Source organism: Solenopsis invicta, chromosome 6 (assembly GCF_016802725.1).
Source record: "Solenopsis invicta isolate M01_SB chromosome 6, UNIL_Sinv_3.0, whole genome shotgun sequence".
Classification (NCBI taxonomy): domain Eukaryota; kingdom Metazoa; phylum Arthropoda; class Insecta; order Hymenoptera; family Formicidae; genus Solenopsis; species Solenopsis invicta.
This window is the reverse complement of record NC_052669.1, coordinates 16,943,821-16,963,550: the sequence shown is the minus strand read 5'-3', so window position 1 is coordinate 16,963,550 and position 19,730 is coordinate 16,943,821. Positions and strand designations below refer to the sequence as shown.

The window sequence follows — 19,730 nt, the reverse complement described above, 5'->3', positions numbered from 1 at the left end:
AACCATATTAACAAAATTCCATGTTATTGCTTTAACTTTGTATAACTCGAAATGTATACGGCCGAATAAAAGTTAAATAACAAAAAAACACTCGAGTGTATGTACCTTCATGTGATAATACACTCAAGTTTAAGAATAATGAAAAAGTGTATATAATTAAAGATTAAAAGTGTACCTTGAAAAAATTTAAAAGTGCTCAAAAGTAAAAATGCCTTATAACAATTGTTAGCTATTATGTATTGATATAATAGCGCCACTAAAAAACGATGGGCTACTAAACAAATAATTCCATAAACAATTGTCAGAATACGTCACCTAATAACGGAAATAATAGGGGTAGCCATATTGTCGACAGTAGCCATAATACCCTCTTCTCCTCTACTTTTTATACAAATATAAAGAAGTTTAAAAATAGGTGACTAAACTGTAAAGAACATATGCTATTTTCTGTAAGAAAAAGAATCATATAAACAAAGGTCTGGAAATTCTTCCTGTGTAAATTATAAACACTTTTTGCTTACGATAAACTTTGATTAGAACTTTGATCATTAAAGAAATTGCTGGAAAAAATTTCCTTCCACATCAATGCAAACGTTGCAATAAAGTCTCATGGATTGTCGAAGACAATCAAAAATTTCGAAGTATTTTGTATTTTATCACACAAAGCAATAAGACGTACTTTCACAATAAGAACATCAAAAGTGTTATAAACAAGAAATTTTAAGATATTCTCATAAATAAAAATCTACGAGGATTAAATTGGAAGAATGTGTAAATTCTGCAATTGATTCTCAACTTCCACTTCTTTAGACGATATAATTATAAGCAATAATATAGGTTCAAGACTGTGATTTGATACAACAAATTAAATAGAAGGGCCATAATGACCATAGCATGATTTTGTTGCTAAGATAATATTTCATATGTGATTTTTACATTCAATTTTCAATTCATTCAAACTGCGCGTCGTTATATTTGGTTTCAAATACAATTTTTGAAATTAAGCTTACTTATTATTAAGTAATTTTTTAGTAAATAAAAAGTGTTTATTACTTAATGAGAAAGTGTTTCCGGATTCACGTTTCTATAACTTCTTTCAGCGTTACAATGAATAGAATATGCTTTTAAAATTTGGCCACCTATTTCTGAAACATATGTACACCGTGTATAGTATTATTACGCTGTATAATTATTAAAATTAAAATACTGACTAAACGAAGATAAATCAGGATAAATGTCATCCGTTTTTTCATCTGGTTCTGCTTCCATTACACGTTCTACATTTTGTATAGCTTTCACGTCGATATTGTGTCGATGATCTTGTGTAGTATTTGATATCACTTTATAAGAGGCTACACCTAATCGAATATCATGTGATACTCGTAAAACAGTTGTTTCCGTAACTTCTTTTACAATTCTGTTTGACTTTTCCTGCACAAACAAATCATAATTTGTAATAAGAATATGTAAACTCTCAAAAGTATCAAACATATTAAAGATATCATAATTAGAAGAACTACCGTATTGCTTGATAAAGAGATCCAATTAAAATAATAAAGAATTTAAATAATGAAATATTAACATAATAAGTTTTAAAATATGTGTGTGTAAATATACAGCTAGGAGATGAACAAAATAATGTGAACACTTAAGAAATATACTACTTATTTATTAAAAAGAGATTGAACCAAGAGATTGATTCACTTTTTGATACAGATTTTATCTTTAAATAAAGTTATATAACGCTTAAACACCAATGGAATAAATTATTCTTTCAGCAGAATATCTTTTGACTTGATATAAGAGATATTAGAGGTAAAGATTTGCGCCTCACACACACACGCACGCATGCACGTAAGCACATTTAAAATTGCCCTGTTCTTCAAAATTTCAAAGTTTTTCCTAACCAGTAACAATTACTTGACTTTTATCAAAATATTATCAAGTTGTTATAAGCAGTTTTAAAGGGCAGTATGAAAAAAATGTTCTCCTTCATCTCTTAAGTATCCTCTAATATTTCTTGAAAAATATTCTGTTAGAAAAATGATATAATATTACATGTTTAAGCATTATATGGTTTCCAAATAAAAACAACATTTGTAATAATAAAAAAGCTTCTTATTAATAAAATAAGTAATATGTTTCCCAAGTGTTCACATTATTTTTGTCTATTCCTTGTACATACACTCTTACAAAAAATCTACTGAGCACTATTGCACTTCTACACTATTTGACCACTATTGCACTATTACATTACTACATTACTGTACTAAAACATTAGTAATAATACTAATCATAAGGATTTCAGTAGTGTAAAATTGCAAAAATAATAATACTAATAGCTACAGTAGTATGTATGCACTTTTTGTTATAATAACAATTTTTTATACTAAATGTTACAGTTACTGAAAATATGCTATGACCGATATTTACAGTCGATTCTTATACATATTTAAATCGTCCGTAAGTATTATTTTAAAACGTTGTCAAGCAATCAGACAGACGTATTATCATCTTAAGACATTATATAAAATGCTCTTAAAATAAAAATCAATTATGAATACCGGCCGATTGGAATGTTACTTAACACTATCAATAAGAACAGTAGTGCTAAGAGTGCCACTACTACAGCAGTGCTGAATACTACCAGCAAATGCACTGTAGTAGCGAGTAGTGCCTACAGCAGTAGTACTAAATACTACTATTACAACTACTACAGAATCTAATACTATTAATGCACTATTGCATTAATGATATTACTGGATCTAAGTGTACAGCAATGATAGTAATACAGTAAAGTTGAACACTACTAGTAGCACTATTGCTCAGAGTGATACTAGTCAATAATAATGACACTATTGAATGTCATTACTGTGCATCAAGTTCCAACATTATTTCAATGATACATAAAAATTTAAAAAATTAGGAAATATATGAACAAGCAGCAATAATTTCATTATGTCAAAACTTTTTTGAGAAAAAATTTGTCAGTTATCTGAAAGACAGAAAAAAATCATCAAAAGTAATGGTGAATATTTCGAGGATTAAAAGATATGTATACTTTCTCCAAGATAGATATTTTACTAGCTCAACAGAGAAGAAGAGACATACATTAGTAATTTTCTCCATTGTTTCTATTCGTGACGTTGGTTTAATTCCGCCAATAATAGAAATATTTGATGTCGTTTCAGCATATTTCTGGTTTTCATTGTTTGGAGTAGAAGTAAGGGATGCAATCGTAGTTGTGAGCTTAGGTTTTTCCGTAGTCCACCTAAACATATTTAGAATATCCTGAATTGATAAAAGATTTCATTACATAGTGTTGGAAGTAGTTACAACTTTTTATTTAATATTCAAGATTTTATATTGATAATTAAATTCTATACAGCTTAATTTGTAGAACCATTTAGAAAAGTATTTCATCACAAATTACAACATTGCAAAATGATACTGCAACATTGCAACAATGATAAAATAATTGCCTTTAGAAATATTACAATGCAATGTTGTAGTAATATTAGAATATAATATGCTTTGGTGTTTCAATATTTCAGATATCATTATATTAAGACATTTAGCATTTATAATTTCCAGGAATATCATGTCACTTTGAATTTTCAAAGATCAAAATCTTTTTCTGCCAATATACATCTCATTTACTTTTGTCTTTAAACTCTATTTTGGTGGTTTCTCTATTTAAGGGGATGCTAAAGTGAGTTTTGACTGAGTAATGACTTACATACGATTTTCAATACATACGTACGATTTACAAGAAATATCAATACGTCACTATATACAAGCTACATCAATATTGCACGTATATAGATGCACAAATTTTCAAACGCACTAATCTTTCACATTAAGTATCCAAGTCAAAATCTAAAAACACGACATTATTTTATTAAACATAATCTTCAGGCCATTTCCATTTTGTATAAACAAACTGCAAAATTTTTGTATTAAGCAAATATTGGCATACGTTAACAGCTATAAACGTCACATTAGACTAAGAGTCGAGAAAAGAAAAAAATCTAAATTTTTTAAACTTTTTCGTTCTTGGTATAAAGTCGATCAGCTTGAGTTATATTTGTACCTATACTTTAACACTTGTGGAAAAGTATTTTTAAATCTGTAAATACAATTAGAAAAAATGTATTTAAAAAAATTACCGTTTGATCGGAAAAACAGGACAATTTTAGCATCTCATTAAAGACTCATTTTGTTATGATATGAACAGAAAATATTAATATTTTTATTCTAGATTTATTCCAGAATGTTTTTATTACGAGAAGCAGAATTTCGCTAGTGTATACTGGTAGTGGATGAAGTAGAAAACATTATTTTTTATACTTTAAAACGTTGCAACATTAGTACTGTTCGTGTTCTTGCACCTTTTGTATTTAGAATCCCCCCCCCCCTCTCTCTCTCTCTTTCTTTCTAATGCTCAAATTTATATTTATCTTGTTTGAATCCTTTGAGTCACGGTGTAGCTCCACGGTGGGAGCTACATCTACCATCTAAGCTTATTTTATTAATAAATCATTTGTTTTACGTATTCCTTTAGCATGTTTAGTATTAGTAAATTGTTAAAAGTTTTCTTTAACTGATAAATTAAGTTTTAAAATCATATTTTAAATAAATAATTTGTTATTTATAAATATTCATTAAAAAATTGCCGTCTTTAGAGATTAAATTTATATGAAGTTCTGCTCTATAACATGTACCTTAAAATCACTATCTGAAGGTTTTTGAGATCACTGATTACATATCTGATGTCAAAAATTTAAAATTATCAAAATTATCAAAATCGACTGGATTTGCTTAAAACTTGTTATTTACGAATTTTTGTAGTCTCTGATTAAGAATCCAATATCAAAAATTCAAAATGGTGGCTCTAATATGGCGAACAAAGTTATATAACAAATTTAACCGGATTTGCTTGAAGTTAATTATTCAGGTGTTTTCAAAATCTGTGATTACGAATCCGATGTCAAAGATACAAAATTTGAAATAATAGATGTAATATGGCAGACCAATATGGCAAACATAATTTTCAAAGTTTCAAGCAAATTCGGTTGTTTGTGAAAATTCCGTCAACCATATTAAATCCGCTATTTTGAATTTTGTACTTTTAACATCAAATTCGTAATCATCGACCTCCAAAACTTCCGAGTAACGAGTTTTAAGCGAATTCGGTTGATTTTATAAATTCTATTTGCCGTTTTGGACTGGCTATTTTGAATTTTATATTTTTCACACCGGAATTGTACTCAGCGACTTCAAAAACCCACAGATAACAAATTTCACAAAATTATATTTGCTAGAAAAAAATGACGCAAAGGGCTAAGTGCAAATATTTTTAAAGATTATCAAATAAAATGAATAAATCTACACATTGTTGAATTATTGCAAAAAACCTTTGCAATACCTTTGCAACATCGCATTACAGTATGCAATGATGCAAGTTTCTGAATTATATAAGAAGTAATTGAAATTTGTGAATATACCTAGTAGAATCAGAACATGTCACCACTGTCGCGATAATAGCAATATCTTCACATTCCGGCGATGTTACGAATGATTCGCTTCTCGAACGCGGAGGTGGAGTTATTGAACATTCAGTCGCTGTTGTATAACCCTCTGCATTATATTCTCCTGTTGCACTCTCGCTACGAGGTTTTTCGATAAGTTCCTAAAAATAAATAAGAGATGAAATTTACTTTAAGAATATTTTCTAAGGAAGAGAAAAGAAAAATACTTATAAATCAGTAGGTATTAAAACATATTAATATACCTTATTGTTAGCATTAAAATCTTTATTCCATGATTCAACATTTTCAATAGAATGCGGATGAATATGATGTGAATTTTCATCAACCTTTCCCGTCATAGGAGTAACGGATTTAATTACGTCTGATTTGATTTTTGTAGTCACAGTTTCCGAAATTATTGGATGCATTTGAGTAATTACAGGTAGGTCTGAAACTGCCATATCCGATGACAATACAGCCGTATTAGAAGCAGCATGCATAGGCGCACTTGACAGCGGCATAGCAGATATTGAGAACAAGGACGAAGTAGAGGACGTCGCAATAGGAACAGATATCGGTCGAGTTTTGGCTCCAGCTTCACATAGCCTCGCATCCAGTTTTTCCGCCAGACGTGTAACTTCTGCTAATTTCGCCGAGATAGCTTCGACAGCTGTCAAATTACTATTAAGGATCGGTGAATCCTCGGCTTCCAACATTCTAAAAAAGCAAATGATTTGGTCAAATTAATGTTCTATAAATAGATGTTTTCTTTATGGACTAGAAATCTTTGCTTAATGTTCATTGTTCCAATAAGTTTTATGAGTTTTGCATAATATTATTATTTTTCTAGGATTGAGTAGTAACTAGTTAAAAATTAGCAAAAATGTTAAATAATAAATTAAATACAAAAAAGGTCATAATGGCTACAGTAAGATCTCAATGCTAAAATAATATTTCACATATGATTTTTACATAAAATTTACAATTTATTTGTTACTTTCCGTTTTAAACACAATTCTTGAAATAACTTGAATAGTATTATCATAGAATTAAACTGAAAATCTATTTAATATTACTGATACTAACTAGCACCTCTAAAACCTCCCACTCCCATTCCGGAAAAAGTAAGCAATCTGTTGCAAAAAATATAAACCAGGATTTAAATCTGAATCTCCCTACATTCTGCTTGAGTGCTTTAGCCAGTTAAATAATAAAGTTAAATAATAAATAGAGAGATTTAGCCAATTATTAAATAATAAGTTTCAATTAAAACTTTAATAAAACTTTAAACTTATTGTTAAATAATTTTAAATGAATAATTTTTAATTTTAACTAGTTTTAAAACACATAAACGTTAACTTATTAACTTTCTTAAGTTAAAAATTTATTTGTGTAAAAGAAAAAAAATTATAATAAAAAAACTATTTTTTTACATAAAAAACAATATATCTTTGTTTTACAAAAAATGATTTTACAATTATAAAATATTATTGTAAATTTATTTGAAATTCACATATTAATTGTTTTGAGTAATGTAATTTTAAAAAATTACGACATTCTAATTTAGTATAAATTTATTTTTTAAAATTAACTTTTAATTTAAATTAACTTAATTTAATCTGGACGTAATTTTTAACTGATTGTGAGTTAGTTTTGTATTTATGTAATTTTAAATTAAATTTACTTTATTATTTATTAACTTTAACTCAATTAAGTTTAAAGTAAGTTAACATATTCAACCTTCTATTTTTCACTTAATATTACTTTTATAATTTTGTTACAATTGCGCAAAATAACAATTAAAAACATTAAAACTATATAAACACGTGTAGACATCATATAATATATGAATTATATTTTACCAAATCTTATTAGAAGAAAGTCAATACTGTCATAGTCTTCCTTAAGCGGTAACTCCTTATTTTTCGAAAATTCCTAATACTTCAGAAATAAGTAAACATTATACTATATTAACATTGATAAAAATATGATCTATTCAGATAATAAAAAATAAATAAATAAATAAAATTTATAGTTCATACATTTATAACTTTTTTTACGTAAAATTTGCTGAAAACAAATTTTTGAAAAATGAAAAAAAATTAAATTTGCACTGTTGTTTCTTACAAATTGTATAATTTAAACAATAGTGAGTATACTAATAATAATATTAAATTACTTTACATGTTTGTAGCTCACTAAAACTGTTTCATTTTTCTTTTTCATATTTTGTGCGGTTTGATATATAAAATCGCTATGCAGCATAAAGTGATGCACTTCTTCGTGAGAACAGTGATTACGAAACCTTTACCCGTAATATTGAGATGTTTTATAAATTTTTCTATATTTTTTCTTTAATATATATTTGCATAAAAAACGTTTGCATTAATATTTTAGAAATATTGTTTACTATTATTTAATAGTATATTATATATTAACTGAAATATTACATTTAATATTCTAAGAAACTATTTGAAATATTAATAATATTAAATATTATACGTGCTTATAAGATAACGTCTTTTCTCTGAGTCTGAATTCTGCAATTACTGCTTGCTGATTCGAGCCAATTTTAAGGCCCAATTTGTCGAACACTTTTCTTAGATTATGTTGCAAAAATATTAATTATTATAAACTACAAAACAGTATTATAAAAACTACTGCACCATTTAAATTAGAATTACTTTCTGGTTTTTAAAGTTTATAATATTAATAAAGTTTTATTTTTAGCATTTGTTTAAGAAATATTACCCAAAAACAAAGTGGTATGCAAGTATTGGTGACTTTCCTCTACATATCAGTTTAAATATTTAATTTTTTCTTTAAAAATAATTTTTTGCATACAATTTAAAATTAATCGCGATATGGTTGAATAAAAAGTACAAATCAAATTAAAAATACATAACACTATTAAACACGCCGATTTGAATTGCCAAATGATACCTTTTATTGAACATTAGATCACATTGGATCACAGTAGACTATATTAATAGATGACAGTACATTGACAGTACGTCGACGCATGATCTTTGAAATTTGGAGCAAAGTTCTAATTTTGTAGTTCTTGTTTTATAAAGCAGTCTAATCGATTGCTATATTAAATCACAAGAATCTTGTGAAAGATAGATTTTAATAAAGAAAATCTGTTTCCAAATACGTTACAATTTTTTGTAATGTGCTTATGTCTTTTTATGTATTACTGCGATAAATGTGCCAAAAATAGTCTTCGTGATGCAATACGATAGATGATTCTTCGTGACGCAAGCCAGTCCGCCAAAATATTATCGAAACGAGATTCGCGTTACCAGTCGAGTTTTAAGTTACGACGTGACTGTGGAACGAAGCCAATGATTTGCTTTTTTATTATTCATAAATATTATAATAATTTTTAATAATGTTACTTCATTCAGTTAAAAACATCCATGAAATTCATGAAATACAGTACATGTTTAAAAAAAGATCGCCGAATCTTTTATTAAAATATTTCACAGATGTTTATCTATTAACTAGTCATAAGTAATGGACACATTTGTGCTAAACACAAAGTTGATAAAAAAGCGTAATATGTAGAATGGAAAATAATCCGTATATGTAATCTGAATAAAAACTGTTACAAAATTTCAGTTATTTTATTGCAACTGACTTACATGCACCGTTCTTAGATTATAGAAGCTATCTCGACGAGAGTCGGCCACGGACTGACACACTGTCTCTGTTAAATACGCAGGCGTTCTACGAGGCGAACATCACACTTATTATATTTTACTTACTCTCCTCGAATTATAGTATATCAGATCAGAAAGAAGAATTTTAAATGTTTTTCATTTTGGTTCACATTTATGAGTTTATATTATTGAAACATTTTTATAGATTTATTAATTTTTATTTAAAACTATTATAAATTTTACTTTTCACGTAATTGTATAATACATAATACTATAATCTCTGAGATCTGACATCTTTAAAAATTAATAGAATAGAAAGCTCAATAATATTGTTATTATGTTTTAATGTGAGACAATTACTTGCGTTATACTTACGGTTGATGATGAAGAGGTTCTTTCAATCTCGTTTTAAGGAGTCGACCCAATCTGACCATGCGACCAACTTCCAGTAAAAGTTTCTCTCGATTGTCGAGGATATCTCTTATATTTTCTTTGACGTGTGCTTTGACTGCTACGTCTTCATCTTTTGCAGAATGATACAAGGCTGTCACTGTTTCCACCAAATTTTGTAATCCGATACAATGCTTTAAATAAATTCATATAAAGTATAAAAGAGAAAGATTTTATATACAGAGACATTTAACTTGAGACAAATATCTCAAAAAATATGCATCCTATAAAAAAATTGTCCTAGATCAAATTTGCTTCGAAGTGGACAATAAGATTATGTCATAGACGATACTACTATAAACGGTAAAACTGATATCAATTTTATTTTTTAGAATAAAAACTCCATTTTTTGCAGCATATTATTGTAGCTGAAGTCGAGACGTTTTCAAAATATTACAATAAAGTATTTTCTTTTTAAGTACTTTTCGAGTTATTAAACTTGAAAGTTAAGTACCATTGGCATTAGCATTATTTGAGATAAACAAAATATTATCATGACATTAAATGGGATGCCACGCGTGTGGAGATTTATAATACAAAATGTATTTAATGAAAAAAATGTTATAAGAGTTTTGATAACATTTCGACTTCAGCTATAACAATATGCTATAAAAATAAGGATTTCTTTAAAAAAAAAAATAAAGTTGATATCTATTTCATCAATAGTAACGTCTACGACATAATCAATAGCGTCATTTTTCTGTACCCTTTGAAGCAAACAAGTTTAATAGGACTATTTTTTTGTAGGATGCATGTTTCTCAAAATATTTGAATATTTCAAGTTATAAATGTCTTATATTCTTATATGTATACATACATTTATAGAACTCTGGTGAAAACTTTCATTCAAAACTCTACATATAATTTTTTTCAGAATTTTTTATATTTTAAATTTATAAAGAATTAAAAGAGTATTTAAAATTTTTCAAAATTTAGGTTTTTTTAAAAGTTATAAAATGAAAAATTCTTAGAATGTATCAAAATTATAATTATCAAATACGATTATCATGTTATAAATATGTATAAAAATTTTTAGAAAAGATGTAGCTTTTTTCATATTTTCCATATTTTATAAACTTTCTTTAGAAATTCATTATTAAACAAGATGATCTTTTAATGACATTAGAAACCTCATTAAGACATTATTAATAACATCATTTGATATCACCTTGTTTGCTGGATAATTGCAAATATACATATATAGAATGAGAAATTCTTAAAATATATCGGAATTCACATATATAGAGATTTCTAAAAAAATGTAGATTTTTTATATAACAAAAAATCAAAAAATAAAGAAAAAAATACATTTAACGGTTTTAGTATAGTTAACTATTTTTCTTTGCCATTGGAGCCATGGAAATTAAAAAATATATAATTTTGTAACAAAATATAGAATCTTTTTTAAGTCAAACTAATTTTTATTTGTGTGATGGCCCATATCTGTTCTTTTTATAATTAGACCCATTATGCAGTGTCGTCACATTTTTATAAATCATGTAAGTAATACATGTAAGTAATGCATACCTTTAAGTCTATAATTTATTAAACATTTTAGTAAATTAATAGTTTAAATGTAAAATATTGATTATTAACAAAGTTGAATAAAACGTAAATAGGAACTTATAATTTCATCAACCATCTCGTCTTTATTTTCAAAATTTCTCATTATTATAATTTCTAAGAAAAGTTAAAATCTAAAAAATGTGAGTATATATACAAAAAATATCATTTCTAGAAATCTTTATATGTGTGAATTCTGATATATATTTATAGAATTTCTCATTCTATAATTTCTGAAGAAATCTTATAAAAATAAAAAAATACGAGATAATATAAAGCAATCAACATTTTTTCTAGAAAAATCTTCATGTATATAAATTAATATGTATTACGATTTTTTATTCTACAATTTCTAAAAAAAATTCTGAAGAATTATATGGAAACTCATGAGAAAAATTTTTATCGGAATAGATAATGTAAAATAATAATATTTTTGTTCTAGAATATTAAAATAACTTAAATAATTTTTGAATTTAATATTAAGTTCATACATCTTCGACGTTTCTGTGAAAAACAGCGCATACTCGTAGCCTAGTTAATTGTTCCTGACTAACAGATCGAAACTGTCGCCAAGCCTGTCGTAATTTTGAAAAGAGATTAGCATTGCTCTCTAAAGATATTCTGCAAGATGATCTCAGAACACGCGCTCCATTCACCAATTGATTACCATACTCGTAAGTCCCCTGTAAATATTTTTTTCACTTATGTATATGTATACTTAACAATTTTACGTGAAATAGAATAACTCTATTATTACTCTTGTTTTAATTTACAAAAGTAACTTGTAACAGTAATTGCGCTTTACTTTTGCTGTTTCCTGGAAAGATTGGTGTTCTTCTTTTTGCGATTGTATTTCCTTTACATTACATCCAACTTCCATATGATTTCGAAGTAAAACTTTGAATAAATCGTTTAACCATTTAACAGCCTAGAATATGCAACAAACGAATCCAATTTATTGTATCCTTTCGCAGCTGTTAAAATATTTTTTATTATACCTTAATCCAAACTTACTTGTTCGGCATCGCTCTCATACATGTATATCAAAGCTATTTGTTTCAGAGACAGCTTCTGTAATTCCACACTATCATTAAATATATTCTTTCTGGCATTTGTTGCATCCAATATATCTTTTACATTGATAATATCTTCATCATAATTTACACAAACTTCTCGACCGAGCGCATCCTTCACGGGCATAGAGAGAATATCCGACAATTTTTCACCTTCTTTTACAAGCTCGCCTTCTAAACTATCTAAAAAATTATTCAAATATGAAATAAACCAATTTTTAAATAAATCGAAATAATATCTAATGAGTTATTTTACCTAAAACTGTTTGACTTTTTTCCAAAGTTAAGAGTTTAATACTCGATTGAGAGAAGTTATAATTTCTACTGCCCATAACCAACTGCTCGAATACTTCACTAGTCCTGTCGAAGTACTATAAGCAATAATAAATAGCAAAAAAACTTTTCCTAATTTCTATTAATTTAATCTATAAAAATTTGCTTTTTACCTCAGAAACAAGTCTAAAGAATCTTTGCGAAGTAATTAGTACATTTCTACGTCTTTCGAGTCGTGAAGCGAAGCTACGACAAACAAAGTCCATGAAATCTCTCTGAGACTTTAAATCTTCCGGTAGTCTATTTTTAGGTAAACTATCTATTTTATGGAGCAGCTCTGCATATCGTCCATATGTTTCCTGTAAAGAACATTAAAATCTTCTACTAACATAATGTTGTTTTCAAAACAAATGAAGAAATAAGTAAAGAAGCACTAACTATAATACGATTGAGGCTGATGCCTAATATTATTTTAGATGTAATTTTAAATACTATTTTACAAAAAATTATTTACAGTATTTTAAAGTTTTTGTAATATTATTATTAAAATTGAAGATTAATTTAATTTCAATTTATTATTTTTACAATAGCTTCAGTTTATAGTTGCGTTTCAGAATCGATTGTTTTCGGCACAGTTCAAATAAAATTTAAATTGTATTTGCGATTTACACATAAAATAGTATGAAGTACAAAGATTCTCGACTGCAATTTGCGTTTCTTTATATATTAGTGTGATTCACTGGGAGGGTCCCAATTGCGCACAGGCCCAATTGGACATCATCAATTATAGCGGCCGATGCCTAAAGTATTTCCGTTGGTTGCTCTAGATTAGATTACGTGATTGGTGGTGTCCGAACGGGTCTGTGCGCATCTGGGACCCTCCCGATTCACTTAGGTGATCCTGTTTAAGGGGGGAAGGTCATGTAATCGACCAAAAAAACTGATTTTTATAAATTTTTTTGCGGCGCAAGACTTTTAATGAACTGTCCATAACTTTTCTCACATATTTCTATAATTCGTAGTTGTAAAAAAAATTTTTTAAAGCCAAATTAGTTCAAATATGGCGGCGTAATGACGCTCGCTCTCAAAGTTCTGGTTTTCAAAGAGGTCAAATGGCATACAATGCAGTCTCATTCTAAAATAAAAAATCGAACGAATCTATCTTTTCGATAAAATTGCATACCAAAAGAATCTAAATCCGATAGTAAAAAGTACTAAAATAAAAATTCTAAGCAGTTTTGAATAAAAATGTCGAATTTTTGCATACAATTTTCATTTTTATCATGTAAAAAACATAGTTTGGATAGATATTCTTACAAGTTTTATAGGTACACCCGGTGGAGAATTTAGCAAAAAATAAACATGCACCGTTTGAGCTACATTGGTTGAATATTTTTTGAGTTATGTTGTACGCTGTTTTGAAAGACGTAGTTTCGAGAAAAACGCGTTCAAGATTTGAAATAAGCGTGATTATCTACTGGACGCACACGTATGAACTTGTCTGTACGATCGTTAATATGTCGATCTCCAATATGAGGACTTAAAATTTGAATTCTTGAAATATTTTGGTACACACACACACACACACATATATGTATGTATATATATATATATATATATATATATATATAAACATATATATATATAAATATATAAATATATATAGATATATATATATATATATATATATATATATATACGCAATAAAAAAAAATTGATTTTCACGTGACCTTTCCTCCTTAAATTACTAATGCAAGTTGGAATATAAAATTTTACTCATCGTTTACCCGACATTGTAGCTCAATTTTTTCATGTTGCCTTCGAAGTTCCTCGGATGAAGAAACATCAAAGCCAACTTGACAACAAGAGTTCAGCATTGTGTCTGCTGGACCCAAGATCCAGTTAGTAACACTCGACACACCCTGCTCAAGATCTTCGATTACTCTGGCAGTATCCAGATTTCTTTCCATCTCTGTCCACGAATTTTCAATGTCCATCTATAAAGAATGAAATTAGCGTATTGCATTAACTAAATATAAAATAAATTCAAATAGAAAAAGAAAGGGGATGGTGGAATACCATTTTGTTCTTTTAATTCTATAAATATGAACGCGACACAATTCTAAAAACATAAATTTATTAGCCAAAGAGTTCTACTATTGCACTAATCACTACAAGTAAAGTTTATGAGGTCCAAGGTCAAACTGATAAGATCATTGAATAGATCTTTTGAAACCCTACAACTTTCGTCTGAACATATTTTTGATTGGTCCTAATCCTGCGAAGAGAAAAGGGGTGTACGGGTGGTCTGAAACACCCTGTATGTAGAACAAACATAACTTACAATTTACGGAAGAGGGAAAAAATGATGCGTTTGTGAGATAGCAGGAGGGTTATAGAATATTAACAATTAATGTTATAAGAAGTACTTTATAAAATTATAAAAAATTACAAATTAATGATTCTTCATAGATCTTACTAATAAGTGCTAAGAAATAAGATTTCATGAAAAATTTATAAAATATTTTACATGAAAAGAAACAATAACTTTTTAAATAATTTTATTAGTTTAAAAATAATTTTTTTAAATAATTTCTTAGCTCTTAGCAGGCATTATACAATATCTACGAGGTTATAAAGTTACGAAAGCAGTTTTACGTTTGTAATACAAATGATTCACGACCATCTCATGATTCCGCTTACTATATGATATAACTTTATACGTCAAATTCATATACACATTACGATATAATTAAATTTAATTGCAGTATTTCAAAGCCATTATCAAAACCATGTAAGCTGGATTAAAATTAAAAAATTATATTATATTATATGAAAAACTTCAACTGACATATAAAAACATAATATAAATACTCAAAATGCCTAACAATTGGTTATAGCTAGATTTTAGTGTTAATACTTATTGTGTAATGTTATATATCTTTTCAAGTTCATGAAATTGCGCATTGAAATAAATTTTCTTGAAACACAGTTCTAAGTTTAATAAGAATTAATAATACCACGTTATTAAATTGAATCAATTTAATAATAAATGATACTATAAATGTGGCAATGATGTCTTTTCCTCCAATGAAATCATTTCCTCTAGAAAACTGTAAAGAATTTGTTGCAAAAATACCACTTCAGGAATCGAACCTGGAACTTTCCGACTTTCCGAGGCGAGTGTTTTAGTCAACTCGACAAATGATTGTGGGACATGTAGTGATATTTTTTGCAACAAGTCGTAATCTACAGTAGCAGCACTGCTAAGAGGCGCGTGTGAATAAGTTATATTAAACAGAGTACTTAGACTAATGTGAAAAAATAAGTTTACAGTTTTTAAGGGAAAAAGATTCTTATTGGCATCATTGCTATGTTTACATGCTTATTAACATTATTTATTATTGACTTTCAATTTAATAACACAATATTAATTTTTATTCAACTTAGAACTGTGTTTCAAGATTGAAAATTTATTTTAGCGTGTAATTTTGTGAACTTGAAAATCACACAATAAATATTAGCACTGAGGTCTAGCTATGACCGATTCTCAGACATTTTGGTTATTTGTACTAAAAAATTGACATACTTCTATCTAATATAATTTTCAAATGTAGAGAATATACACCTGTAAAAATTTATCTTTAAAAAAAAAACACAGTATACCAATGATCATTAACTATCCCATAATGTCTAAATAGACTGTGATAAAGTAATTTTTATGTTTACTTTTAGAATTTAACATTACACGAGATATCATGGTATTTCACCATTCTATACATATATCATGACCCCCGTCTTTTCTCTACACCAGTAAATGTAATTAAATACCTGCTTTAATTCGACAGAATCGAATAACTTGTGAATTCCTTTAACGGTATCCAAAATATCTTTAGAGGACTCTCTACTCATAGAACTTACTAGACTCCTACCTACATAAACAAAAGTTATTTAATTTATTCCATTATTTTTACATAAGGGACATTATTTTGTTTAAATTAAATCAGGGCTTGGCAAAAAATCTTTAATTTGATTTTCACTTTGAAGCTTTTGCCTTACTATTTATACTCGCGTAAATAGCGATTGACATTTATGCCCGTATCCCATAGTCCTTCCTTGATAAACGAGGATTCCTTGTTACTATCTGTCTTTGTCTCGCGTACTACGCTTTATCATACGTAAAACAAAGATAGAGAGAAACAAGAAATCCTTATTTCTTAAGGAAAGGCTACAAAAACGGGTATTAAACTGTGTACAGATTGGTGAAGTAAGAGGAAAGCGCTAGCTGCAAATCGGCAAAATATGCATTTTTTCCGAGCTCTAAACCGAATTATTCAATTTTATTATTATTATGTCAGTTATAAACCATTTCACCTTTTATTTATTTTTCAATATTCACATACTATTTTAAGCGTAAAAAATCTAATAAATGAAAATATGTACACACCTGATTGAAGTATGTGACGTGCTGTTGATAACAATTCTATGGCCATCTCCCAATAAGATTTTACATCATCCCATTGCATCATACGAACACCATCAAAAGTATTCAACTTTTGATGTAAATTTGTCATCTTTGATACAAGTTCTAACGCGTCTTCTGAATAATCTTCTATTTTCTACAAAATCATAAATAATCTGTTACGAAAATATACTCATATTGAAAATTTAGTTCGTGCATATAATTAATAATATTTAATTTACCATACGTTTCTTAATCCATTCAACGTGATTATATGCCTTGTTACCTGCTAACTCGTACGGTAATTGAGAAAAGTCAATGTAAATATGCAACCTCATTAGAGTAACGTATATAGGCTAAAACAATTAATAGAAGTAAAAGAAAGTTAAATTACGTTTTTATATAATAATGCGCATAAAAGAATAAATTATTAATATGTTTTTATCAGATTGATTTACTTACTTCGCCTTCTTTATGCGATTTGGTACAGCTATCAACACGTTTATCCCAAAAACCATCAGGCCGTATTACAATCACGGAAATAACTTTAGATCCTATAAGGTTTGTAGAGAGTCTAATACAAGATCTAGTTACGCGCCATGCACTGCGACGCGCATCTACAACTAGAATCAATCCATTTTCCTTTGTTTCCTCGCTAAGTTAATTATTAAAAAATATTTAATTACTTTTATGTTTAAATTTAATAATATATTTTTTAAGTTTAAGTTAAACGATTACAGTAATGAGATATTAAAGACATTCTGTACCTGAAAATTGACATAAAATATAAAATAAGGGATTCTAATTTTGATTTTGTTGTTGAATCAAATTCCAGTGGAACATTGATTACTATTAAAGGTCGCCCATCGTGATCACGACCACCCGGGATATACGCGAGCTTCGATTCTAAATCCTCCAGAATATCCGCTGCTTTCAAATTTTTTATAGGCATCTCTGCTTGTTAAAGAAAAGTCTTAGATAGTTTTAAATAATAAAATAAAAGTGCGCCAAACATACATATATTTCTTATACTTAATGTTTTGCACATTGACGTTTTAATTAAAATTGCACAATTATAATCTACGTATAATGATACTCACCGGTTTAATATAACAATCTCCTCACTGAGACACATTGGAAATTGCGGAAACACTTGAACGGTATTGTAAGAAAAAACGTTATATATATACATCACTCAGTATAACATGTATTTGGAATGCATCACGGAAATGTAGAGTATCGGCAAGCAGCTGTTTTAACTTCAGACGTTATACCTGTGTATTCACGTGAGCGACAAGCAAACTGTCGCGCCTCGTTGACTCAAGTCTATCGCACGTGTTCCGTGTTAGTCACGGAGGAAAAATTTATATATACATTCAAAATCATGCACGTGTAGTTATGTAAAACGTGTACGAGCGCAATGCACGATAGATGCAGCGTGAAGCTGCAGCTGTAAAGGAGGCTGCAAGAAAACCGAAAGCCATCTCTGGTCCATTCAGATGCAACGGTACTTTGGCACCGATTAACCGTGTGTTCCCCTTCCTTTATACGTGGCTCTTCCCTTCCTTTCGTCTTCCTATCTCTCTGGAACCGCATTTTTTCTTATCTTTCTTGAGCAAAAATATGTAGAAACATTTTCGGCAAGATTGCAAAAATGATGCAAAGATGTATGTCATTAACATAGGGGAGATTTGTCTAATATCGACCGACGTATATTATCGATCAAAGCTAATTCTCAATCTTGTTGTTACATAAAGATATTCTACGCGCATAAACGGATGCATATTACATATCTGTATTGCATATTCTGCGCGCATGTGTACTGTTGCAAAGCGGATGTTGTAACAACTTTTTTCATCAGAGTGTTAATTGCGTCTGTTGAGAATTATTTTCCGGGACTGATTTCGTGTTTCTCAAGTAATTAAATGGTTTTACTGCATTACGTATACAATATTTAGTCTATTATCTGTAAGAATGTAGCATTAGTTTAACCATTTTCTTTATATATTAGGCAGTATAATTAAAAATACTTCCACGTGCATGTTATGTAATATTGATCAATATAGAGTAATTTAATACGGACCAATCTCTTTTCTCTAATGGGCACATATCTTAATGTAATAGAAATTTCAAGAAATTTCACCCAAGTATTAATAAAACTTTAGAAAAAATAAATAAATATGAGAAACATACACAAAAATCAAACATTTTAACATTAAATACTTTCATAAAGAAATTGCAGGACAGAAACAAATTGGCTAAATAAAAAAAGATTAAATACAGAAAAAAGAAAAATTGACAGATAGTTAGAAAATGAGAGGACATGATAAAATTAAAGAAGCATAGAAAAAAGGCTGAGAAGCAGAATCAGAAATGTCCCCAGATTAACTAATCTGCTGAAAACAGATGTTGTAAAACCTTGCTATAAATCCTGTTAGTAAAAAAAAAAAATACAGATTTGATACAGAATTTGATTCATCAAATGATATTGACAATTTGCTAGCAGATACGTAATATTTGATTACACAATCGGGCAGCAAATCGGCAATAAAATACGAGCAAATGTATTCATATAATCACTGATAAAATCAGACAGCAAATTGGCAGCAAGCTTTACATAGCGCTGTTTAGAGACAAATTAATAGCAAAAATTAAACAAAATTTGCGAAGCGTTGTGTGACAACAAATTGATGACAAACTTGTGGAAAAAATT

At 28.3% G+C, this 19,730-nt stretch overlaps 1 protein-coding gene across 6 annotated transcripts in view; it reads right to left on the bottom strand.

Annotated features, from left to right (window-relative positions):
• Positions 1-18,465, bottom strand: part of LOC105193639 (titin) — an 88,463-nt gene extending 69,998 nt beyond the window's left edge. For 2 of the 6 annotated variants that reach the window (XM_039450366.1, XM_039450368.1), the window contains exons 1-17: positions 18,118-18,461; positions 17,785-17,971; positions 17,480-17,672; positions 17,260-17,373; positions 17,003-17,174; positions 16,387-16,487; positions 14,343-14,552; positions 12,729-12,914; positions 12,539-12,653; positions 12,224-12,465; positions 12,015-12,137; positions 11,701-11,892; positions 9,572-9,780; positions 5,795-6,248; positions 5,508-5,692; positions 3,112-3,271; positions 1,212-1,431 (exon numbers count right to left, since the gene is read on the bottom strand). In XM_039450366.1, the coding sequence (XP_039306300.1) occupies positions 1,212-1,431; positions 3,112-3,271; positions 5,508-5,692; positions 5,795-6,248; positions 9,572-9,780; positions 11,701-11,892; positions 12,015-12,137; positions 12,224-12,465; positions 12,539-12,653; positions 12,729-12,914; positions 14,343-14,552; positions 16,387-16,487; positions 17,003-17,174; positions 17,260-17,373; positions 17,480-17,672; positions 17,785-17,969 (3,061 nt within the window). In that variant the 5' untranslated portion in view covers positions 17,970-17,971; positions 18,118-18,461. Of the gene's footprint in view, positions 1-1,211; positions 1,432-3,111; positions 3,272-5,507; positions 5,693-5,794; positions 6,249-9,178; positions 9,271-9,571; positions 9,781-11,700; positions 11,893-12,014; positions 12,138-12,223; positions 12,466-12,538; positions 12,654-12,728; positions 12,915-14,342; positions 14,553-16,386; positions 16,488-17,002; positions 17,175-17,259; positions 17,374-17,479; positions 17,673-17,784; positions 17,972-18,117 lie in introns of those variants that run through there. The other 4 variants (XM_039450372.1, XM_039450370.1, XM_039450369.1 and 1 more) reach the window with 4 other exon arrangements.
• Positions 18,466-19,730: the final 1,265 nt, after the last annotated feature.